The 24,767-nt window shown below is 55.1% G+C and overlaps 2 protein-coding genes across 4 annotated transcripts in view; one reads left to right on the forward strand and one right to left on the reverse strand.

Moving 5' to 3' along the window:
* The first annotated feature begins 833 nt into the window (after nucleotides 1–833).
* Nucleotides 834–22,051, forward strand: PODN (podocan). Of its 3 annotated transcripts, XM_079142181.1 has the most exons (12): nucleotides 985–1,120; nucleotides 5,571–5,746; nucleotides 7,647–7,963; nucleotides 9,268–9,361; nucleotides 10,660–10,724; nucleotides 11,920–12,029; nucleotides 12,635–12,791; nucleotides 13,137–13,252; nucleotides 13,760–14,417; nucleotides 17,544–17,692; nucleotides 18,727–18,940; nucleotides 21,080–22,051. In XM_079142181.1, the coding sequence occupies exons 3-11, from the start codon at nucleotides 7,652–7,654 to the stop codon at nucleotides 18,911–18,913; spliced, it is 1,848 nt and encodes a 615-aa protein (XP_078998307.1). In that variant the 5' UTR covers nucleotides 985–1,120; nucleotides 5,571–5,746; nucleotides 7,647–7,651; the 3' UTR covers nucleotides 18,914–18,940; nucleotides 21,080–22,051. The 3 variants fall into 3 exon arrangements, with proteins under 3 accessions (XP_078998306.1, XP_078998305.1, XP_078998307.1); XM_079142179.1 differs by lacking the exon at nucleotides 5,571–5,746 and having other exon boundaries at nucleotides 840–1,120; XM_079142180.1 differs by lacking the exons at nucleotides 5,571–5,746; nucleotides 21,080–22,051 and having other exon boundaries at nucleotides 834–1,120; nucleotides 17,509–17,692; nucleotides 18,727–18,915.
* Nucleotides 21,447–24,767, reverse strand: part of SLC1A7 (solute carrier family 1 member 7) — a 43,949-nt gene continuing 40,628 nt past the window's right edge. Inside the window, exon 11 of the mRNA XM_079142470.1 lies at nucleotides 21,447–24,560. Within this exon, the coding sequence (XP_078998596.1) occupies nucleotides 24,342–24,560 (219 nt within the window). The 3' untranslated portion in view covers nucleotides 21,447–24,341. The remainder of the gene's footprint in view (nucleotides 24,561–24,767) is intronic.

The following is a 24,767-nucleotide window of genomic DNA, read 5'->3' on the forward strand; positions in this document are numbered from 1 at the left end:
ATCCATGTAATGCGCGCGGCATATATTAACAGGATGCCCTTGTGGGCAGCAGCAGGAGTGAAAGGTCTGGAGCATCTTTACATGAGCCATTCATTCCTTCAGGGCCTAGGCAATTTATGTGAATAAATGGTCCCACGTTTGGTTTATTTACCCAAGTGCCCAATGAGGCAGCTATAGGTGTCCCGCCCATAGGCCAGAGTAGGTATGAGGGAGAGGCTTGTTCCACAGCAGAGGTGCCAAGTACCACCCCAACCAGCCCCACTGCCTTCCACCACCGAAGCCCCGGCTCCTACGGTGTTGCTTCAGCTGCTAGTAGTTAGTGCTCCTTTACTTGGAAACGTTTTCAGCTGCTGGGAGCAATGTGGTGCCCTGAGGGCTCACTGTACACCGCCCGCCCCCTTGTCTTCCTGCGACCGGGATCTGCCGGCACCCTATTCCCGCCCAATTTACCATCAGGGTTCACCGGATTGTGGGCCCAGGGCCTTTGGGGGTGGGGGCGGAGGGTGGTGTAGAGGACTGGGAACTTTTCTGGGAAGGAGCCTGCAGGGTTAGCCACGGACCGAGACCCCAGGGCAGAGAGGGAATGAAAAGGTAGTCAAGCTGGAGTGGTCGCAAATTCCTCCGTCATGAGCAAGAAGCTGCGTTCGAAACCACTGAGTGGAAGGAACCCTCTTCCCGGCCCTACTTTCAGGTGCGGGGGCCTAAAGAGGGTCGAGTTCCACCGTGGAAGGCTGGGAACGAGGAAGCGTTGCGGGCTAGACACCCCGCCTTCCCGGTCTGGGGGGGCGTGGTGCGGCGGCCCGCCGGGCGGAGGGGACCGTGAGGCGGCTCTGTCTCCCCGGGAAGAAGGGCCCCGCCAAGCGCAGCGCCGGAGGGTGCAGGCCCTCCCCTCCCGCGCCCGGGGGGACCCTACGCCTGTGTCCGGAGGAGGCCGGCGTCCAGCAGATGCACGCGGGGAGGGGGCGGGGGAGAGGCGGGGAGGAGAAAACCCACAACAAAACTTGCGTCGCGGAGCGCACGGCTCGACTTGAATGGAAGGAGTCCGCGCCCGCGGAGCGCAGCGGAGACTCGGGAGAGCGTGTTCAGCCGGCGGGGCGCGGCACCGCGCGGGGAGCAGCAGGTACCAGACGCCGGCGGCGGGCGGGCCAGGGGCCGGGGGCGAGACTGGGCAGCAGACTCTGACTTCCCTGCCTTCTCCGGACGCCTCAACAGCTGCCTGGGGAGGAGCCGCCGCATCGAGCCCCTGGGTCGGAGCCTGCACCCTGGGCATGGCCGGAGATCTTTCCGTTGCTATTCCTGAGCGATCCCGACCTGGGCAAGGAGGGGCCTTTTCTCTCCTCTGGCCAGGCTAGTCCTAGACCCCAGGCTCCTCCTGCTGCGCACATCTGGAAAGAATCTGAGCGGATGGGGCGGAGGGGGGTACTGGAAGGACGCAGGCGGGCGACAGGGAATGTGGGGGCAGGTGGAACTGGAGGGGAGGTGTGGATCCCTGTATTGAAAACCCGGGCCCAGAGTATCCCCGCATCTCCTCACGATATTCATCAGGTTCCCCAGGGACTCCAGCTTGCAGCCTTATTACAGAGAAACTGAGGCCCAGAAAGAGGCAGAGATATGCCTCTAGGGCACATCGACAGGTGAGGCGCACCCCGCGCGCCTTCTGCGGGGTGCTACCGTGGGGCTCAGCTCCGCACCCCTGTGCTGTGCCTGCCCGGCGCCGCGCATTAGTGGAGCCAAAGCTCTCAGCTGGCGTCCTAGACCCGTTCTGTCTAGGCGGCTGATTCCTAGCTGGGACAGCCGGACAGAGGTAGGGGCAGGGAGAGGGGAAGGCAAGGAGCGAGGTCCGCACCGTACTGCGAATGCAGCAGAAGCCCCAGGTTGTGGGTTCCCGAAGTACAACTGGCCTGAGAGCGAGGCGTTGGAATACCTGACGTGCCGTCAGGTGGAAAAGGACGTGGCGGCGGCGTGCTTCTGGCAGCGTTCGGGGCTGCGATTGGGAGGCAGCCGCAGCCTATACAGCTGGAGAGAAGGACGCACTGCCCCAGGGGCCCGCGCCTGGCCCGTGCATGCGGCGCCCACTGCTGATGGTCAGTAGTCTGAAAGTGCATAGGGATAAGTATACCCGACCTGAGCATTTGCCCTTTGGTTTGGGACCAATTAGGAAAGATGAAGTTGTGCTCTGCTTCTGGAAGGCCAAGGCCAGTCAGGAGGCGCCCAACCAGATCCCCTGGCTCACAGCATTCCAAGGTAGAAGAGCCCCCCACTTAGCCCACTCTGTGGGCTGTCCTGGCAAGGACCTGTGACTGGTCTGGTATTCCTGCCCACTTATGGCCACTGCTGGGGCCAAGGCCCAGTCTACTCCTAGCTTAGAGTGCAAGTTAAGAAGTGTCAGATTCACATGACTGTTTTCATAGATCTTGCATACTTTGTCCCTTCAGCCCGAATCTTGGGAAAGGAGGGAGTTGCTAATTGTGGAGACTTTAGGCCTAGTGGAGTCATATGTAAGAGCTCTGACCACCATCTGTTTGGAACCTTTGATGGCTCCCTATTACCAAAACTTTTGCATAGTGTCTGATGCTTTTGGAAACCTATGACCCTAGCCCCAGCTTCCATTCCGAATTTATCCTCCTTAAACACACCTCCCTCTTCCCCCATCCCCACTCAGTGTCTTTGCTCATGCCCTTTCATCTGCTGGGAGTGCCTTTCCCTTTGATTGCTTGGAGAACTCCTACTCAACCTTCAAGACAAATTTTAGCCCTGGCCTTGTTTTTATCATACTAATCTGTAAACTAAGGAGTCAGACCAGATAATATTGCAAATCTTTTCCAATTCTGCCCTTCACAAATTCATTTATTCAATGAACATTTCCTGAGTAGCCACTCCATGTCTGGGGATTCAGAGGAGGCTTTGCTGAGCTTCAAAGGACCAAGCTGGCAGGGTGCTTTGAGAGCACCAGGGAGCACCCTAACCCAGTTGAGGGAGCAAAAGAGGTCCCCCAGAGCAGGGGCATCAGAGGAGGAGATTTCTGGGGATGGGCAGTAGTGGGATCCCCTTTGTGTTTGAGTTCTGTACCTGCAAACTAAGAAGGTGGACTTTTAGTCCTCGGATTTCTGGATTTCCGTCAGCATCAGTAAGATGTTGCTGTCTGTGGCTCAGCACAGAGCAGGTGATCAGTGAACATTTACCTTGAGTGAGGAAGAAGGTGGTGCTGGGGGCCCAGGATCTGCCCCCTGGTCTTTCCCTCTTTTTTTCTAATTCTGCCTTAAGCCCACCCCCCACTTCTGGCCTTGAGTCTGGTTGGCAGCACATGTCAGTTACTTCCTCAATACTAGTAACCCTGTGTAAGGCAGACCTACTTGGTGCAGCATTAGGCAGGGCCCTCCTTTCCTTTAATCCTCATGAGTAGTTCCCTCTCTGTTTCCTCAGCTTGTAAACAGAGGCTCAGAGCAGTGAAGTGAGACCTCCAGGCTCAGCCGGCAGTCAGGTTGTGGACTGTGTCCCTCTGTGTCTAATGTTCTCCACCCGAGGAAGAGATTGCCATAGATGAAGCTGCTCCGCTGCTCTTAGGGTTTGAGATGTCCCTCCCCGGGTAGACTTTACACTCCTGGAGACCAGGGGTCTGCTTCTCCACTGCTCTTCCCATGTGGCCAGGCACCCAGAAGGAGCCTTGGGGCTCATCTTGCTCAACATTCTTAGAAGAGCAAATGGGAAAATTGAAACTCAGATGGGTCAGTGATGCGCCCAAGCTCACACAGCAAATCAGGTGGTAGAGCTGGACTGCCCAGGCTTCCGTGGTCCTCAGTGTGGCTTGGAAAGCTGGAGGACTTGGGAGGTGCCACTGGGGCCACCACTCTTCAAGCCATGACTGTTCTTCCTACCTCTCCCTAGAATCCAGTCCCACCTCTCCATCCCCGAAGCCCATCACCTCCTCTCTGCCCAGAGCAGGCTCATTATCTCTCCCGTGTGCCATCCACAGCCTCACAGGCCACCCCTAGCCTGCCTGTCACACCCCTGTCATACTGCAGCCCATCTTCCAGAGATAAGGCTCACACTTTCTGGCCTTACCTGGCCTAGACATGTGTCCACTGTCTCCACTCATATCACTCCCAGTCCCCACTTGTCACCAGACAGTCTAGTGAGCTTTGTAGATCTAGTTCACAGCATGGTCTCCCTTGCTCCAGGCCTCACACAGGTCACACACACTGACCCCTCCTTCGCATTATTTTCCATTGGCCTGATGTTCATCCTGCAGAATGACTAGACCAGGCCTCACTTCCAGGAAGCCATATCTGGCAAGATTAGGCTTCCCCTGGGCCCCTGTGCTCTCTTAAGCTTCCCTCCATCAGGCCTCTGATGACACTGGGATTTTCAGACTCAGTTTACACATAATGCTCTATACCAGCACTATCTAATAGAAATATAAGCCACAGATACAATGCAAAATTTTCTAGAAGCCACATTAAAAAAGTAAAATGAAATAGGCAATTTTGTTTACTATGTCCAAAGTATTATCCTGTAATCAGTATAAAAATAAATGTGAAATTACATATATTATATTGATTACATTCTTTTTTGCAACACGTTTGAAGTATACTACATTTTAAACCTACGGCACATCTCAGTTTAGACTAGCCATATTTCAAGTGTCACATGTGGCAAGTGGCTACCACAGTAGACAGTGTGAGCCTCTTAAGGGGAGGAGGCTGCACCCAGCTGGGCTTGTCCCAGGCAGAGCAGCACAGGACAGCCCCAAAGACCTGGGCAGGGAGCTCAGTTCAGCCACTTAACAGCTGTTACAATGACAGACCACCATGGACCTCAGCCCCCTGATCTGTGAGGTGATGGAAACATGTTCAGTATGGTTCAGAATGTTAATACAAAATAAGTATTTGAGTAGATGTAATTCACAGATTTTTTAGATACAAACTGAAGGTGAGGGAGAAAGACCAGCCTGTCTAGTGAGTGTACAAGATATGTGGCACCTGAGCACCTTCCCCTAGATCCTTTGTCCCTGGCCTCCTGCTCTGAATTTGGGGCCCAGGCTTGGCCCCAACACCCCACTCTCAGGGAGGGACCCTGTCTGTAGTGGTGTCAGACAGCAAAGAGGGGAGGCTAGCCTCAGTCTAGCGCTGACAGCTGCTGGGCTGAAGGCTATGGAGCCAGCTGTAGGGTTTACATTGTGCCGGGGAATGGCAGTCTGCAGACGGGCATGTGGTGAAGATACTGGGGCAGCAGAGGGGTGGCAGGGTGAGCATGGCACCTGGAAGGTGTCGCTCACTGCCGCCTGCTGATCTCTGGAGTCCAGGAGCTGTGTGCATGCTGGGCTCCCTTGTTCTCTGCCTGTCAGGAACTGGGACCCAACTCAGCCTAGCCATGTAGACCTACGGGTGAACGAGGCCTGGCTGCCACCCTGCTTCTCTCTCCTCACACTTTTTTCTTCGAGGGTCTGTCCTCTGAGGGACCCCTTCACGCTGTCACCCCAATCTAGGTGGGAAGTAGTTATTGGTAAGTGGGGTGCATTGCTCCCTCCAGAAGGAGGGCAGGGACCTTATCTACTTCACCTGTGTCCCCAGTGTCCAGTGCCAGGCTAGGTGCAGACAAACCTCACCTTGGAGAATTGGCTGAGCCAATGAGGAATGCAAAGCTGTATCTGAAATCCTGAGCGACCACAGGGCTGGATTTTGTAGGTGGCTAGAGTGTCTGCAGTGTCTCTGAGAGAAGGTGGGCTTGTCTGGAGCACAAAGCCCAGGTGAGGTCTAGACGAGGAAATGGAGGAGCAGGGGATTCTGGAGTGGGCAGTGTTGTGGCTGGGAGTGAACCGCACTGTGGAGCATATGAGTAATGGTAGGAAGAGCTAATGTTCATTGAGCACTTACTGTGTGCAGTGCATGCCTCCCATTGACCCCTCTCAGTCTCCCCATAATGGCCCTTCTGTTATCATTCAAAGACAGATGAGAAGCTGAGGTTTAGACTGTTTCAAAACTTGCCTGAAGTCACACAGCAGGTAAGGACCAGAGCTGAGATCACAGCCCTGGTTTTGTGACTGCAGAGCCCACTTTGTCACTTGTATGAATGACAAGCTCTGTTTCCCAAACAGGCCGGGTGTCTAGTCAGACCCTAATAACCCTAATGTTGTGATGGGAGAGTCTCACTGGGACCATATGCTGTGGCTACCATGCTCCAGTCTGGGGTGGCTGCATAAAGGGGTCCCTGGAGGATGAGGCCCAGGAGGGAAGAGTTATGAGGAGAGAGAAGAGGTGGGGGCAGCCGGTCTCCTTGACTCACAGGTCCATGTGACCTAAGCAGACTTGGGACCTGGCCCTCAGCTTGGATGTGCTGAGGCCTAGACATTTGTGCCCATACCCCCTGCCCATTTATTGAGGCAGGTCACTGTGCCACTCAGTACATAGCAATGGCAGCTCCTCACCATGTGACAGGTGCCAGGTCTCTGTTATTTTACTGACACCTCATAGAAGCCTGAGTTCAGATGTATATCTGTGTGGTACAGTGAGGAAGTGGCAAATCAGTGAGGTCCAAGCCACTAAGTGGTACAGGTGGGACTCAGACTAGGGTCCGTGTTCCCGTCTACCACCTGACACAACTTACCACATCCCAGAGACGTTGTCTAAGTGGGTTCTTTTAAGGAGGACTCAGCAACCCAGACCTGAGCCAAGCCCAGGCCAGGGGCTGCTGGGACAGTGGCATACCAGCATCTTCCTCAATCTGCACCCCCCCTCCCTTGCTGCAACAGGGGACCGTGCTGGGGAGTGACCTCCTGGATATGGCAACAGCTGTGTGAACCCATCGGGCTCTAGTGAGGGCAGCCAAGCAGGTGAACACCAGGAATGGGATGTGGGAGGTCACAGGGCAGCAGCAGTTCCCGTCACTGAGGCCTCCTCTGTGCCAGGCTTTGTGCTTGGCCTATACCAGACACTGGGAGTTGCTCACAGCCCCAGGGATGACAAAGACACAACCCAAGTCAACTAGTGCTAAGCCCTGGACCATCTTGGAATCTCCCCCTCATCATGGCATTAGAGTTGGTTCTTGGAAAAGAAGTTACTGATTGCCCGGGAGGGGCAGGGCATTCTGGGCAGAAGGCACAGCGTGTATAAAGGCCTGGAGGGGGAAATACCACATAGTTCTGTGTCACTGGGATGGTTGTGCGCGAGGCAGGGTCAAGTCCCAAAGATCCTGAATGGCTAGCTGAAGCTGTAGGATGCAGTTACTCGTGCTGGCTCACCATGGCTTGTGACTGCTGGAAGGTCGATGGTGGTCACCCACACTACTTGTGCCAGGGCAGCAGGAGCTCAGCAGAGTTCAGATCCTGCTTCATCTTTTCTGTGAGATGGGGATACAGATTCCTCAGGACCCAACCTGCTGAGGGCCGTGGAAGTTTTTGCAGACCTGCCTGAGGACAAGGCTTCATCACCCCAACCCTCTGGAGGGCAGCCTTGATGGAGGCTGGGTAGGGAGGGAAGGGCAGCAGAATAGTGGGGTGCCAAGAATGGGGACCAGAGTGGGACCTGCCTTGTACCAAAGCAGGACCCATCGTGTCATGTCTTTTGAGGGCCCAAGCCTTGTGCCCAGTGTATCTGACAGGTAAAGTCAGCTCTGGCACCAAGGAAAGCCTGACTCAGCCCCTCCCACAGGCACCATGGCCCAGAGCAGGGCGCTGCTGCTCCTGCTGCTGTTGCCACCACAGCTGCATCTGGGACCTGTGCTTGCAGTGAGGGCCCCGATGTTTGACCGAAGCAGCACCCACAGTCTGAGTCCTGAGGAGAATGAATTTGTGGACGAGGAACCTGTGCTGGTCCTGAGCCCCGAGGAGCCAGGGCCCGGCCCAGCCACTATTGACTGTCCCCGAGACTGTGCCTGCTCCCAGGAGGGTGTTGTGGACTGTGGTGGCATCGACCTGCGTGAGTTCCCCGGGGACCTGCCTGAGCACACCAACCATCTGTCCCTGCAGGTGAGGCTGATGTGCCAGTGATCACCAGGGAGGCCCTCCATTGACTCCCCATCCCCAGATTCAGGGAACAAGGCAGATTAGACTTGTAGAGTCCTGGCCCACTCATGTGACACTCTCCTGATGTCCTGACCACAGAGCACTGAGATGGTACAGCCTGCTTATTTGCTGAGGAGTCTAGCTGAGGCCCAGTGCACAGAGTCAGGGTCTCACAATGACATGAGCCTGCCTAGCGACTGACCCTCTGCACAGAGCAATGCAGTCACCATCACAGGGCCAGGCGATCAGAGCCAGGTAGACCCAATTGGAGTACTCAGGGGTACAGAACACAGAGACCTTGTCTCTGCAGGTGTGCTGGCTAGATTTTGGAACCTTGAGAAGTGGGCCTGGCCTTCCACACTGGGTAGACTCAGATTCATCTGGAATGGTCTTTGTGGCCCAGTAATTCTGGAATGGGGGCTGTCATACCCACTTCCAGAGGAGATCAGGTCCAGAGAGGGAAAATGACCCATCCCATGGTCACACCACCCTGGTGGCAGCTGTGGGGTCTGGGTGAGGGTGGTCAGTGAGAGGAAGGGACAAGTTGAGGACAACTCTTAACATAGGTTCACTTACTCATTCACATATAGACTATCTCCTGGGTTCCTGCTCTACACCTCTGGTCCTGTGTGGGGTGCTGGGCACAGAGGACTTGGACATGCCCTGCCCTTAGGCACTCACAATCCGTGGGCAAGGCAGAGACCTAAACAGAGAAATCAAACAAAAAGAACTCACACTGTGGCGCCCAGAGCAGCCTGCTAAAGCAGCTCCAGTTCAACTTAGGGAGGCTGGGGAGGTGGTAAATCACCACAATGAGTGTTCTAAGAGGAGTGGGGACCACGGGGCTTGGAAAGGGAAGCAAAGTTGGTTGCTTGGGGAACAGCTATGGATGCCTGTTACCAAGTGGAAATACCCAGGGGGCAAGTCTAGAAGACAGACAGCCCACCAAGCATAAACAACTGCCTGTAGATGTCTGTCTGTGGGCTCCTTCCCCCTGCCCCCTGACCCCAGACTTGGAATTGGAGTCTTAATGCATGCTAAGCACATGCTTTACCACTCAGGTACATCCCTACCCAAACCTGTGGGTTCCTTAAAGGACTTACACATTCTCTGCCCCTAGTGCCCATATGAGCCAGCACCCAGGTTCTGTCTGCCAAGACAGGTGCCCAAGAGAGGAACTGGCTCCCAGGACTAGGACTAAGAATAGGCACAGGAGCCCCAGGCAGGCCCCTCCAGGCTGATCCTGCCTCCTCAACCCCTTCTTCTAGAACAATCAGCTGGAGAAAATCTACCCTGAGGAGCTCTCTCGCCTCCAGCGACTGGAGACTCTGAACCTCCAGAACAACCGCCTGACTTCCCGAGGTGAGGGGTCACCAGAGCCGTGGGATACCAGGTGGGGACTCAGGGGCCTGAATGGTGCCAGGTGTCCATGGGGAAAGCTTGGCCCTGCAGATCCTGAGTGTGGGGGAGTAGGGCTGGGCTGGGTTGGTAGTGGGGCTGTGTAGGGATGGGCTCCACATGTTCCTGGGGCTCCCTGATGTTGCCCAAAAGTCTGGGACCTGGGACATGGGTCAGGAGTGGGGCTTCAGAGCAGCCAAGCTTCCCAAGACCTTGTCATAGACTTTTCCATTCACAGGGGCCTTAGAATCAAAGAGCAGTCAAAAACAAAACAGAGAGCTGTCCAACCTCACGCTGTATTTTTTTTCTGATGACAGAAACAGCATGTGATTAGGATAGAAAACTTAGAAAATAAAAATGGAAAGAGAAAAACCCCACACGCAGTTCTGCCACTTTGAAATTAATCATGATCAACGTTTTGGTATATTTCTTTCCAATTTTAAAACAGCTTTATTGAGGGGTGATTTATATACCATAAGATGAAGCCAGCTTAAAGGTACGATTTGATGGGTTCTAGTAAGCGCAGGTAGTTGTACAGCCATCTCTCTGTCCAGTCTTTTTTTCCCTAGTGGTTTTAAATTCATCGCTGAACTCCTGCTTCAGATGAGATACTCGGCCCCGCTTCACCCCCGGCAGTTCGCCTGGCGGGGTTCCCCATGTTGCCGCGGCTCTCGCTAGCTGGCTCGTTACACCAGCAGGGTATTCCATGGAGGGACACTCCACAGTTTATGTAACTGTTCCCTCTCATTAAAAACTTGGGCGAGTCCCAGCATCTGGGGGTCCTGGAGCTTGGAACTGAGTGTTGGAGCCTGGCCTCAGGGCTGGAGAGGGCCTGGCGGGGCTGGGCTCCCAGTGACATGACGTCTGTCAGAGGAGCAGAGGCAAGCCAGGTGGCTGGAAGACCCAGAAGTGGCAGGATTGCCCTACATGGGGCTGTCCCAGCTTGTCCTCCCACCTGTGGATGGGGCTGGGTATGAAGAGAGGCTCTGACACCTGTGGCCATCCCAAGGGGAACACTCTTTCATGGCTGAAAGGGTCAGGCTGTGTCCCTCAGCAGACACTTAACTGCGTGCTCCTATGCTTGGACCACGTGAGCAAGGAGAAAGAAAGCGGACTGGAGCTCCTATTGGGACTGACTGGGAAGGGACCCAAGGGGCCTGTCTCCCTGTCCAGGCAAGTGGGGGGTGGGGCTGAGGGTGGGGTGGCTCCCGTGCTCCCCTGCAGCGTCTCCTTCATCCAGGGCTCTGACCTGTCCTTTGAAGGGCTCCCGGAGGAGGCATTTGAACATCTGACCAACCTCAACTACCTGTACCTGGCCAACAACAAGGTGAGGGCCTTAGAGGATGGGGTGTACTGCCCTGCCCTCCCGGTGCTGTCTTCTGCTAAGTTCCATGAACTTCTACCAGGCTACCTCCTGGCTGGCTGCTCAGACATGACCCTGGAGGCGGGGAGGGAGAGACCCCACCCAGGGCATCAGAGTATCAGATAATGAAGACAAACTAAGGCCTCTAGAAGTGTAGAAGAAAGAGACCCACTGCGGGGGTGCCTGGAGGGCTTCCTGGAGGAGATGGTAATTGAGAGAGGCAATAAAGGGTAGTCAGACTCCAGTCACAGGTCCTGAGGAGGACGCTGCAGAAGAAGGGTCAGCAGCTGGTGCAGTGATGTGTACCTATGGTACCAGCACTCAGGAAGTGGGATGTGAGTGTCACTTGAGTCCAGGAGTTCAAGACTAGCCTGAGGAACAGAGTGGGACCCCATTTCAAAACAGAAGAAACAAAGGGTCAACATGAGCTAAGCTCAAAATATTTGTTGTACCCACCAGGCCCTATTCTAGCCCCTTCTCTCTGAACACTCTGGAGGCATCTGTTCCCTCCCAAGATCTGACGTCCATCTGCATTCTGGCCATGTCCAGTGGTAGTCTCCAGCCCTTTCCGTTCCTGGGGCTTGAGACTCAAAGGTCCACCTGCACCTTTGACATCTTCCCTAGGTGTCTAGAGGAAGTGGAACTACTGTTTCTTGCCCACAGCCCCAAAATTAATCCTCCATCTTTTCATCTGGGTGAAGAACATCTCCAACCCACAGCACCACTGCTGTGCCCACAGATCAGGAGGCGTCTAGAGCCTGGGCATCCCTCACCCATGTCCAGCCCTCCGCAGGTCCTGGACCTCGCTCAGGCACCAGCCACCACCCCTCACTGGATGCTCCTCCGCCTCATTTGCCTCCCCTTTCTCCTCAGGGCAGCCAGGGTCACCTTCAAAATCTTGCCCACCTCTACCCCTCCATCCACCTAGGATGAGCCCAGGAGGACAGGGTGGGGACAGACTGGAAACTGCTGTCAGACAGGCAGAGACTTGACTGCCAAGCTGAGGACTGGGGAGCCAGAGATACTTTGGTTTTGCTCTGTTGGGGAGGGGTAGAGGTCTCCACTTTAGAAAGATGGTGCTGGTTGCAGAGGATTTGAAGGGGCCCAGAGCCGGCCTCTGCCCTCCATTGGTCTTTCCAACTGACTCTTCCCTTTTTAGCTGACATTGGCTCCTCGATTCCTGCCGAATGCCCTGATCAGCGTGGACTTTGCTGCCAACTATCTCACTAAGATCTATGGGCTCACCTTTGGCCAGAAGCCAAATTTGAGGTCAGAGGGTGATGGTTCTAGACTTGGCAAGGTGCAAAAGGAAGGGCTGAGGTAGAGCTGTTCCTCCTGTGTGAGGCACAGACAGGACCCTGAGAGGGACTTGCTGTGTAGTGGGGCATCAAGACCCAAGCTCAGGGCTGTGGTGGAGGGACACCCAAGGGCTGGAGGAACTCAGGATCCAAAAGGATGGACCTAAAGGATGAGGAAGACGTGGTCCAGGGAGTGAGGCAGAGAACACTGTGTGTGGGAATTGTGGGGACAGGGTGGAGGGCAGTCCCTTCCAGCAGGCAGAATGGCCCTGTACTGGAGCTGCGTTAGGAGGAGCAAATATCCCCAGCATGGGTATGTAGGTGCCTAGGCTGGGGGTCAGGAAGCCATACTTCTGCCACTAACTTATGAGACAATTTCTAGTGGGGTGCTGACCCTTCTGGTCCCTGGTGCATAATTGTGCAGTGAGTTTTGAGGCTCTTTAACTGCATCCTTGGGTTAAGATGGGAGGAGAGCTCTCTGGACCCTGCTCCCAGCCTTAGCAAAGTTTGAAGCCTCACTGGGAAGTTGGCCTAGGGTCCCCTCAGGCAGGGTGAAGACTGTGCCTTGACCCCTAGGTCTGTGTATCTGCACAACAACAAGCTAGCGGATGCAGGGCTACCGGATAGCATGTTCAATGGTTCCAGCAATGTCGAGATCCTCATCCTGTCCAGCAACTTCCTACGCCATGTGCCTAAGCACCTGCCACCTGCCCTGTATAAGCTGCACCTCAAGGTGAGGAGGGGAGAAAGCAGGGAGGGGGAAGAACAGACCCCACAGCTGGGGCATGAGAGCAGAAACCTACAGAAGGGCTGGCCCATGTGGTACAGCACTGCCAAGTGAGGTTATGGTCTGTGGGCACACAATGATCACAGGGCACTGTGGGAAAGCAGGGAGATACCTGGGCACCTGACCTTTGGTGCAGGTTGTGCATGGGGCTGTCAGCACACACCCAGCTGCTCCAGGTCTGAGTCTCCTCCTGGTGGCACCTCAAAGCCCCTCTCCACACCGCATCCTGAGGCCCTGCTCCAGCCCCTTGTGTCTCCCTCATGCTTCCCTCCCTACCTTTCCACCCGCTAGAACAACAAGCTGGAGAAGATCCCCCCTGGGGTCTTCAGCGAGCTGAGCAACCTGCGAGAGCTGTATCTGCAGAACAACTACCTGACTGATGAGGGCCTGGACAATGAGACCTTCTGGTGGGTCCCCCTCTCACACATCCTCAGCATCCAGCAAGCTCCTCCCGGGGCCCAACCCTAGCCAGGCACTGTCATGCATCCCTTGCTCATCTTCCCTGGCCACTTCCCCTGGAGAAGGAAGGATCTGTAAGGTGGGTGCCTCTGTTAACAATGCTGTCCCCAAGAATAGTTGATATGTACAGGTAAGGGTTGCCAAGGTGGCAGGGATTCAGGAAATGTTGGAGGAGACTGGCTTATTGGTACCAAATACATACCTGAACATTAATGTTGAAGGCAAATATATTTTCATTTTTGGGGACCCGGGGTAGCCACAAAAAGCTAACATAAAGTTCGACTGTGGTCTTCAAATAAGCTCTCGTGTAATAAAAACCTTGCCCAGATCCTTCCTACACTGAGGTGAATTAGAGACTGCACCCCTCCCCCCACCCAACACCTCCCTTGGGAATAACAGTGGGACCAAGCAGATGTGGGTTCCTGCCAAGCGTTCTAATTCCCTTCCTCCCCCAGGAAGCTCTCCAGCCTGGAATACCTGGATCTGTCCAGCAACAACTTGACACGGGTCCCTGCCGGACTGCCACGGAGCCTGGTCCTGTTGCACCTGGAGAAGAACGTTATCCGGAGTGTGGACGCCGACGTGCTGACCCCCATCCGCAGCCTTGAGTACCTGCTGCTGCACAGCAACCAGCTGCAGGCGGACGGTATCCACCCGTTGGCGTTCCAGGGCCTCAAGCGACTGCACACCGTGCACCTGTATAACAACGCCCTGGAGCGTGTGCCCAGCGGCCTGCCCCGCCGCGTGCGCACCCTCATGATCCTGCACAACCAGATCACCGGCATCGGCCGGGAAGACTTTGCTACCACCTACTTCCTGGAGGAGCTCAACCTCAGCTACAACCGCATCACCAGCCCGCAGATGCACCGCGACGCCTTCCGCAAGCTGCGCCTCCTGCGCTCACTTGACCTATCGGGCAATCGCCTGCACACACTGCCACCTGGCCTGCCCCGCAACGTACATGTGCTGAAGGTCAAGCGCAATGAGCTGGCTGCCCTGGCACGTGGGGCACTGGCAGGAATGGCCCAACTGCGGGAGCTCTACCTCACTGGCAACCGACTACGCAGCCGCGCCCTAGGCCCCCGTGCTTGGGTGGACCTTGCCCATCTGCAGGTAAGGAGGGCTGGGCCATGCCTGTGGGGTGCTACTGGTATGGCTGCCCTGAACCCATTTATCTGTGGGATATGGTGAGGGCTGGGCCATGAGGGAGGATCCTCTGGTATAGCCAGACTGAGCTCATTTACCTTTGGGTATCTGTTGGGGAGAAAAGGTAGGTTGAGGCTGGGTCTTAACAGGGAAGTGGCCATGCAGAGGACATGACTAGCATGCCTAGGTCAGCCCGGCCCACTTTGAGCAGAGTGTAGAAGTGTCTGTCTGGGATGTCCAGGTCAGGCTCACCACAGGTAGTTAGTTATAGGTTTAAGGGCTGTGGAAGTAGGAGCTCATGCCTGCAGGAGGGAGGCCCACAGGACCACATGGAGGCAGTTGAGGTAACTTGGGAAAGTCCAGCTCACCCTCTGCAGGTACAGCAGTGGGTTCTTGGAGAAGGCTGGGCTTGGGCTGGGAGGGTGTAGCCCATGTTGTGGGCTCACCTCACCATAGTGCATAGTGCTAGGGGTAGGGGAGTCTGCCCAAGGCATTCTGGGATGGCCAGTGGGCATGGCTGCTGTGGCCATATGGTCAGAGTCGGGGATGTCTGGGTACATGAACAGGCTTCTTTGTGTAACAGGTGAAACCTCCCAACTTAGCAAATATAGGCAAAAATGAAAATTTACTGCAGAACCAGGGAGGTGCTACTGAAATGCTGGGTGGTTTCCCCCTGAACTGGCCACAGCCCCCTGCTACCCTACCAGAGCCCATTCACAACCAGACCTTGCCCTGGAGGCTCAGGACCTCCATATTGCTGTCCCTTCTCCCCAAGACATTGTCTGCTCCTTTCTCAGGGCTCTGCTCAGGTGCCCATCTCCTTGGGAGGCCTTCTTTCATTTTGTTTTTCTTTATAAGCCTGGTCCCTGGGGACCTCAGGTCCTCTGCTTGCTTCCCTTGCCTGCCCTTCCATCTCAGATAAGCAGCAGGTGTGGGCTTGTGGTCACTGCCTGTGGAGGGATGACTAGATGATCTATCCAACTCCATAGGACTTGCTGTCTGAACAGGATGCAAGGGAGAGGTTGGGGGAGCCCTGAGGCAGAGCAGGGTGGGGTGTTCCAGTCAGCTGATCTTGCAGGTCAGCTGGGGTCTCACCTCACCCAGAATGCCCTGCTGAGTGCCAGACACTAGGATCTAGCCATGTGTGCTGCTCCTCTTGACTGTCCCTTAGGAGCTTGCTCTTGAGGAGCCAGAGCCTGTGTCTTCTCCTCCATAATCCATTCCTCCTGCTGCATTTTCCAACTCGCTTAAGGGACAGGATGGCATCCATCCAGTGAAACCTGGAAGCTGCCCTTGGCATCCCCTTCTGCCCTACTGGCTGCCTACCAGCACCTCACTTTGCGGTGCTACCACTATCCCCGTCTGTCCTCTTCTCTCTAACCCTACTGCCCACACTCCAGGCCAGGCCACCCTACCCTTTCCCCAGGCCCCAGCTCCCCAAGAGCTTATCACTTCAATATTCAAGGGTATAGTAGAAAACATGCCCTTTCATACTCCTGCCCTTACATAGCTCCCCATGACCATGTGGGGGTCCAGGACAGACTCCTGGCCGTGGTTTTCAGGACCTGCTCTGCTCCTGTTCCCAGTGCACATTTGCTCCTCTGCTGGAAGTACCTTCTCCTCGCTGCTCATTAGTGATGACTACTCAGTCATTCATCCATTCCACCTGCCTAGATGTAGCCCCTACTATGTTCCAGACAGAGTTCCAGAACTGGGGACCTATGGGGGATAAGACAGATGGAAGGCCATTACTGTCTATCTGGAGCACACACCTAAGACTCAACTAGGACATTGCCCCTCTAGGAAGTCCCCTTCCCCTCTATCACCCATGGCAGGTCAGCTGCCTTACTGGGCCCCGGGGGAGCTCAGCCAGGGATGTCTGGTGGGCAGAGGACTTTTCCTCACACTGTGATATTTCTCAGGCAGCTGCTCTTGCTGCCTCAGAGCCCACCCTGGAGAGCTCTCCCTGGCCTGAAGCTGGGTCAGTCCTCCCCTGGACTCCCTATCACAGCCAATTCCACTGGGTTATCCTTCTCAGAGTTTGGGTCCATCTCCACAGCTGGTCTGGCTTCGTGAAGGTGGACACAATGTCTCAGTGGAGTCCATGTCCCCTGAACCTGTGGGCACAGGATGTTTGGGATTCATGAGGAAGTGGCTGAAGTGGAGACATGCAGAGATTACTGAGTTCTTTGGGAACAGTGGAAAGCAGGGGCCCTGAGGGTGGGGGAGGTAACTGAAGCACCCTAAAGTACATGCAGCTCATGCTCCCCTGGAATCCTGATGCCAACATGCCTAGCTGTCTGGATTTATGGCCCCATTTTTTGACCCTGAGGTTGGCCTCAGGGTGAGGGAGGAAGCTTGGAGGTCTTGGGGTCCTGTTCTGTGGCCGCACAGTGTGTGGGTCTGGTGAAGGTGCATGACAGCCTGAGGGGCAGTGAGGGTGGCCACAACAGCACATGCCAGCCTCCTGCCCACTGCAGGTATGTTCCTCTTCTGGGTAAACCCATTCCTGCTTCCCTGGCTGTGGGCCTCTGGCACTTGATAACTCTGAGTCTGACCAGCCTGAGGCCTGGCTGTTGTACCAGGATCACTGCAGGCCTCACACCCTTGCTCTGGATCCCTGTACAAGTGGCCCCTGATGTCCACAAATGAGCAGCCCCACCCATGTGCCATCCAGGGCCAGTGGGGCAAAATTCAAAGACTGGAGGACCCCTGGCCCCTACCTATCCTATAGATCTTCAGTATGATGTGAGTGACAAGTGTGTTAAGAAGTAAGGACTGTGACACCCAAACATCTTGGCTATGACTTCATGTGTGAAGGCAGAGGGGCTAGGTAGGGCCTATATTAATTAGAGCAAGGGTTTGGAGTCAGGCACAACAGGTTCCAGCCTCTTAAAGGCTATGTGCCCTGAGATAGATCCCCTAACCTCTCTGAACTTCTGTTTCCCTACCTGGAAAATGGAGATAATTATAGACTCCTCTCCTTAACAGGTTTATCATTAGATTTAGATAGGCTGGAGGTTTGGTGGGAGTTTTGTAAGCTAAGTGCTTTGCACAGGTGGGAATCCCTGACTCCCATGGTCACCTCTGCAGCTGCTGGATATCGCTGGGAATCAGCTCACAGAAATCCCTGAGGGGCTCCCCAAGTCGCTCGAGTACCTGTACCTGCAGAACAATAAGATTAGCACCGTGCCTGCCAATGCCTTTGACTCCACACCCAACCTCAAGGGGATCTTTCTCAGGTAGGAAGTCCTCCTTGCCCCTGCATACACCCCTTGGCACCTACCCAGCTCCAGCCAGACAATTGAGACACATGGGAGCAGCTCATAGAAAAAGATCAGTGTGCAGAGCCACGTTCCACTGCTGCCTGTCCGTGGGACCCTGGATACATCACAGAACCGCATGAGTCTCTGCTGTCTCAGCCCCGAAGGGTGGGGACAGTCCTGGCCAGGCCTGATGTGCTTCATAAACGGACTTTGGAAACTTTAAAAGGCAATGCACATGGGTGTTACTGATGTTAACAGCATCTTCCTGATTTATTGCAGAAAAAATTAAGGTCCAGAGAGCACAGGTGACTGCTCTATCCACAGTCAGCCAGACTGGTCCTGGGCCTCAGAGCCACTTCGTGGACATCCAGGTCCTCGCTGGGCTCTAGGGATGTTGGTCCAGGGTTTGGAGGGATTCAGAGGGCCCAGCTCCTGGATGACATGGGCACTTCCATCCAGAGCCAGTGTAGTTCTTCCCACCACCTCCCACACCCCAATCCCAACCCTCCAATCAGATTGGAAATGACAGAGGTAGAGCAGAAGGCCCAGAGCTTGGTGACATTAGGGGGTGACTTGTGCTTAGGCTTCTACTGTGGGGCTGAGGTGCAGAGAGTATAGGGCACCTGAGATCAGAGCCTCGGCTTCCCATGGCCCCAGTGTGGCCCTGGCTCAGTTCAGCCATGGCTTTGCCCATGTGCCAGCCCAGGCTTTGGGCTTAGTGCAGGAGGGCGGGCAGAGAGGCATTCCCAGGTCTGCCACTCCCAAAATGGTAGTGAGCGTGTGCGCAGAGGGAGAATTCTTACTTTATGGATGACCAGCCCAGTGCCATTCCCTGCCCCCATACACTTGCTGCCCTGAACAGCTGATACTTCCCCACCTCAGGCCTTTTCAACTTGATGTGTCATCTTCTAGCAGACCCATTCCCTCCTCTTTTACCTTCCACGGTAGATAGCGGGGAGGGATCCCAGAGCTGGGCTCCTATACTGACCCCTGCACGAATGACTTACCAGGTTTAACAAGCTGGCTGTGGGCTCCGTGGTGGAAAGTGCTTTCCGGAGGCTGAAGCACCTGCAGGTCTTGGATATTGAAGGCAACTTTGAGTTTGGTGATGTTTCCAAGAATCGTGGCCACTTGGATAAAGAGGAAGAGGAGGAGGAGGAGGAGGAGGAGGAAGAGGAGGAAGAGGACAGGAGATAGTGACAGAATGACACAGATCTGGACTAGGTAGGTGGCCTCTCCTCACTTTGCTTTCCAGTTCCTACCCAGTCTAGACTGTCTTTGTCCATTCTTCATTCTCTGTCCTCTGTTTGATCCCTTTGTTTTGCAAACCTATGTGCTCATTTTGCAGATAGGGGTGCAGCAGGCCTGGGTGAGAGGTTGGGGTATGACATCAAGCCCATGGAGGCCAGCCACTGCCAGGGGATTCTAAGTCCAGAGTGATAGGTGGTGTGATGGCAGCCACCCAGGAGTGAACTGGACACAGGGCCTGAGGCTCAGGAGTGAAGTCTAGGCTAGAGATGGGGATCCAGCCTTTTTTAACTTTGAGATAGGCACTGAAGTTGCAGGTGGCTGGGGCCTTGCCCAGGGTGGGCAAGTAAGGGGCCTGCAGAGGAGGCTGACATGGAGCATCAGGGAAGGAGGTGGGAACCACAGACCAGCAGGCACAGGGGTGGGGGTGGGGTTTGTACATGCACGTAACCCAGGCACCTGCACCCATGCACATGCACACAAATGCATGCCTGTTCATCAGCATACATATACCAGTGGACACACCCATGTCTAAACATGTGCACACATTCACAAAGCACACACACAACATGCATGGCATGCACATGCACACAGACACACACGCGTATTCCATGACACATTCAGAGGCACAGACCATGTAATAATAATAATCACATTCACACGTGTGTACCTGTGTGACCCATGCACATAGGCCCTTGCATGTGGACACACATGTGCATGCATGATTCATACAGACACAGGCTTCTCCAGAAGTGGGGGACCCTGCCATGCCAGTACTGCTGAGAGGCTGAGGGAGCCACTGGACTTGTCCACATGGAGTCATCTGTGACTTTGTGGCAAGTGACTACAGGGTAAAACGGGAGTGGATCTAGGAGTGCAGACACTCTCTCAAGACATCTGGTGTGAAGAGATGTGGGTCGGTAGTGGGGTGCACGTGAGCTCAGGAAGGGCTCGTTTCACTTGCTGCTCCTTTGGGAATGGAGCTGGTGTGGCTGAGGGTGAGGGGTGTGATACTGAGAAGAGTGGCTGTGAGGGCACCGTGAACCCCAGGAGGCCATGATTCCCAGGTGGCTGCAGTCACGGGCGGGCTGAGAGCAGTGGCTGCATATGCAGTGGAGGGGTTCAACCTTCCGCCTTCTCCATGCAGCAGGGTGCTTAGCTGACCACAGGGTGTGGAGAAGATGGACAGTTGGATCATCCACGACTGAGTTTTGGCCAAGGGGGTGGGACCAGGAGGGCAAGGAACACGGAAGGAGAGTGTGTTAATAAGAGGATGGCTGAAGTCATGGGTCCTGAGGGTCAGGCCAGGTAGGGAAGGAGGTGGAGATGGCAGGAGTTATTATGCATAGACACCCAGGGGGGTGTTGGAGCCTGGGTACGGCGACAGTGGGTGGCTGGAAGGAGAGGCAGGTAGTCAGAGGAGACATCAGAGGTTAGTTAAGATTTGGGAGTGAGTCATGCGGAGGTCACAGGACCAGGGTCTGGCCATGGGAGGGGGCTGCTGGGTCACAGTAAGGCAGGGCCTGGGACAGAGAGGAACATGCAAGGCTATTGATGGATGGCGGCAGCCCTGGGTAGATGACAGAGGGAGTGGGGAAGGGGTGGGTCGCAGCTGATAGAGGGAAGAGGGACTGGCAGGGCTGTCTGAATGTGAAGGTGCAGGCCCAGAGCCCTTGCTCCAGAGTCCCTGGCCCTACTCTTGGGGCCAGGTATGGAGGTGGAAACCCTTCTCTGGAAGCATTGTCTTCATATAGAGCCAGTGATCAGCAACAGGGGTGACTGGCCATTCAGTGAGGACTCTCTGGTCCTCATAAGGAGGACTGTGGAATCTTAAGGTAAGAGAGAGAATCTGCTCCCTTTGGCCATAGTCAGGTCATTTCAAGAGGACCCTGGGGAAAATCCTAGGGAATGACCAGTGGGACCCAAAGTCTCTCCTGCCCACATTGGCATGGACAGCTCCCTCTGGCTCCAGGCTTTCAGGGGTGACTCGCTCTCCCCACTCATAGGAGGCTGACCTTCCCAGAGTTCCTCAAGCAGGATCTTCTAACCTCTAGTCCCCCTCTCCCAGGCTGATTGTCCTGGGCTGGCCCCTGACCTCTCCTACATGTTCTGCAGGACAATGGACCACCGGACTCCCTTCTGCAGCACATGCCTGTGCCCTGTGAGCCCCGACTCTGCCACGTTCCCATGGACACGCCCAGCACTGAGCCACAGGGGCATCCTCCACGCTACAGGCTGAACGCAGTTTCATATCCCTGCCCCTTCCTGCAGTGTGCCTCACACCCCGGCACGTGCAGACACCACATCACACCCACACACACAGCTCGGCCACACACAAAGCCAGCTGCTGCACATCACCCTCCAAACCATCGCGCTCTCTGTCCCAGGCCCACCACTGCTGCCATGCCTGCTCTCTGAGTCATGCGGGCTCAGGAAGGAGCTGGCCCACGTGGGAGCCCACTCCCTCCTGTTTACACCACACACACACACACACACACACACACACACACACACACACAAATATACATGTCACATGTGAACAGCCCCCCATGGCCCATGCACTGACAGCTCTTGCCCCCAGCCAGAACTGGCCAGAACAGCTTGCCATCTGCCTCGTCCTCTGTCCGTCAGTCCCCTGGAGAAGACACAGCTTATCTCCTTGCTCTGTGGTGGGGTACTTCTACTTTCTGGAACTCACGAAAACTGGCTTTTGTTCCTTTTCCTCCCCTTCGGGACAGGAGCCTTTTGGACTTCTGCCATGACTCTGCCCCTGACCCCAGGTGCTAGGTCAGTCACCCTGCTGAGAGCCCTTTCCTGCCTTGCCCTGTCAGGCCGCAGGCACTTTCTGACAGACAAGCCCCACTGAGGGAGCTTTGGGGCAGGAGGGAGGCAAGGTCGGGAGAAAAGGCCCAGCTGTGCCTCTGAGACGCTCTTGATCTTTGGGCCTACAGGGAAGTTCTGGGTGCTTTTAGTGGTTTTTTTTTTTTTTTTTTTTTTTTTTTTTAAGGAAAAAAGTGATAAAAATCTCAAAGTTGATTTTTCTTGTTACAGAAAATCTAATATAAAAGCATTATCCCTGTCCTTGCAGCCATGTCTGCATCTGTGTGTGCTTCCAGCTATGTACTGGACTGGCATCCGCATGGATGGGCAGCCTATACGTGCTCCTCAGCACCCTGGCCAGAACAGCAGGAATCAGGGCAAAGTTCAGGTCTTGGGATTCCCAAAGGAGTCGCACAGGCAAAGAGCCAGAGAGATGGGGCTTGGGGGTAGGTAAATAGGCCTGGAGAGGTGTGTGTGGGCCCTCAGCTGGGTGGGAATCAGCAGGTAGGGCCACACTGTTCACTCTGCATTCCCAGGAGCTGAACATCGAGCAAAGGACCTGCTACTCAGGGCTCACCTGGAGGGTTGCCTTTATACTGACTGATGGGGTCAGTCAAGGCATGCCTAGAAGGGGGAGTCGACCTGACTTGGCCTGGTCTTTGCAGACCTTCCCAGGCAAAAGGTAATAGACATGCCTTCCCATGGGGGCAGAGGTAGGCCCAGGGTGGGGAGCTGCAGATAAAGAAAACCTCTGAGAGCAGAGCTCCCCACACAGTGGACTTTGATGCTCAGGAAGTAGCGACCTCCGTGCTTCTTAGGGTGTATAAGAAGAATTCTGTCAAGCCTGCTGAAGAGCGGACTCCTGCCTTGTAGAGCTGGGAGGGACAGATTCCATTGCTCAAAGGGTCTTAGGAATGTGACAAGATGCAAATAACCCTGTCCACATAAAGGTAGGAGTGACCAACAACTTGACACCTGACTTTTCCTGACTTTGTTAGGGCTAGGCCCTAACAAAGGAGGGTGGCTCCTGGTGGGCCCTAAGCCCCCAGCCCTGCAGTGGGAGGGGTCCTGGGGTAGAGGCCCTTCTTCCTCCGACTGGGATCCTGGGAGAAGAATGGAGGTGGTTCAGGAGTTGGGGTGGGAGCAGGTGCCCTCTGAACTCTCCAGGTCAAGGTCAAGCTTGTCCCCTTCCCAGATCCCAGTGTCTTTAGGGGCATCATGGTGTAAGACCTTTGCAGACCCCAGAGCTGTATCTTATCCCTGTCACACATCTAGAACAGACTATGTGGCCAGGGCCCTTTTGTGTGCCCTTCAGGTCTCCTGGAACCACCCTGCAACAGGAGAATGAGAGGTATCTAGAAGTGTCCTGCAGCATGTCCCCTCTCTAAGGCAAAGCATGCAGCAAAGGGAGCAAGACTGGCTGAGGAAATTTGTCCCTTTTATGGGGATGGATATCAGGGCCCTGCCTGTGGTCAGGGCAGAGACATCTGTGCACTGTAGCCCCCGGAATGAGGCCCTGCCACAGACGCCTGTTGAGATGGGCCCCTGGGCAAAGCTGTTTTGCACTGTTTTTTGCATGTGATAGTTCAGACAGGCCTGTCTTCACCATGGCCACCAAGACAGCTTATCTGCATTCTGACAGCCTGTGTTAGCCCAGCAAAGAAGTGCTGCTCAGTGTGTTCTCTAAGTCTGTAAGACTTGAAAAGCAAAACACCTTTATTTAGTTATCCTGAATTTACAAACACAGAAAGGGATAAGGACTCTGACTCCACTTTGCCACAAAGGCCTTTGGGGAGTTCTGACCCTGGGTGCCATTGATCCAAGCACCCCAGGCAGAACTTCCCTCCCTGGGGCCTGGCCTGACTCACCCATCCCCTGAGAGGCTGGCCTGAATGTGCCCGTGAGGGCTTCCAACCCTACAGAAGACATATGTCTCCACATGAGATGAGCTTTGTGAGACTGATGGGCAGGGACAGGGCAGGCTGTGGCCCCTGGAAGGCGGTGGGTCCGGCTCTGAGTTGGGCCTGCCCTTGAGGAGAGCTGATTAACTGAGGCCACATGCTCTAGGGTGGGGTAGGGGACTGGCCTGAACCTGGACACAGCTGGGGCAGAAACCAGGACATTGTTATTTTGTCTTCATAAGTTGGAAGAGGGCCATCCTGTCCTCCAAGAGGGAGTGGCCAAGCCCTGAAAGACTTGAGTTAGCTTCCTGGTGCTGACATTGCTTGCTTGAGATCTTGAGTAAGTGTTTTCAGTTCTCAAAGTCTCAAACCTGTCACCCAGAAGCAGGGACAATCATCCCTGCCTGGTGCTCTTGTAGGCTCACATGGCAGAAGTGGTCACAGCTAGGGCTTGGGCTCTGAAGGCCTTTGCTGTCTTTGCTGGGGTTCCCATATGTGCCTTCCCCTCTCTGATAGCCCATTTTCCACCAGCAGAGCTAATTCCAGTCCCTCGGTGTGGGAAGAATGTGAGAGCATGACCCCTGTGAGCTGCGCATTAAGTTCCTCCCCTGGCTCCTGGCCCCCGGGCCTTGCCTGGTCCCGGCAGCCCTGCAGGCTCAGACATTGGTCTCAAGCTCACTGATCTCAATGGTGCAGTGGTCCAGACTGGTGGTGGCCAGCTCCTCATCCTGCTCCACCTGTACAGGGATATGGTGGGGGCAGGCAGGGCCCAGCGTCAGCTCAGAGGCCTCGGCCACGCTCTTCACACAACCATTCTGCTGGGTTGCCACAATCTCCTGGAGGCTCACCGGCTTGGTCTCACAGGGCGGCAGTTTCTGGGGAAGGGAAAGGGACCTGGTAGCAACAGGAGGACTGAGGGTGTGGAACAGTGCAGACACGGGGCTAAGGACCATGATGGGGATTTTTCTATAGACACAATGGGTATCCAAGTAGGTCGCTGGACACCAGTTCCCAAGCTGCCTGTAGCACACATAGGAGGGGGAATCCCTGAAGACCCTGTGACCCCACACAGACCCATAGTT

This window comes from Sciurus vulgaris (assembly GCF_902686455.1).
Source record: "Sciurus vulgaris genome assembly, chromosome: 1".
Taxonomy (NCBI): Eukaryota; Metazoa; Chordata; class Mammalia; order Rodentia; family Sciuridae; genus Sciurus; species Sciurus vulgaris.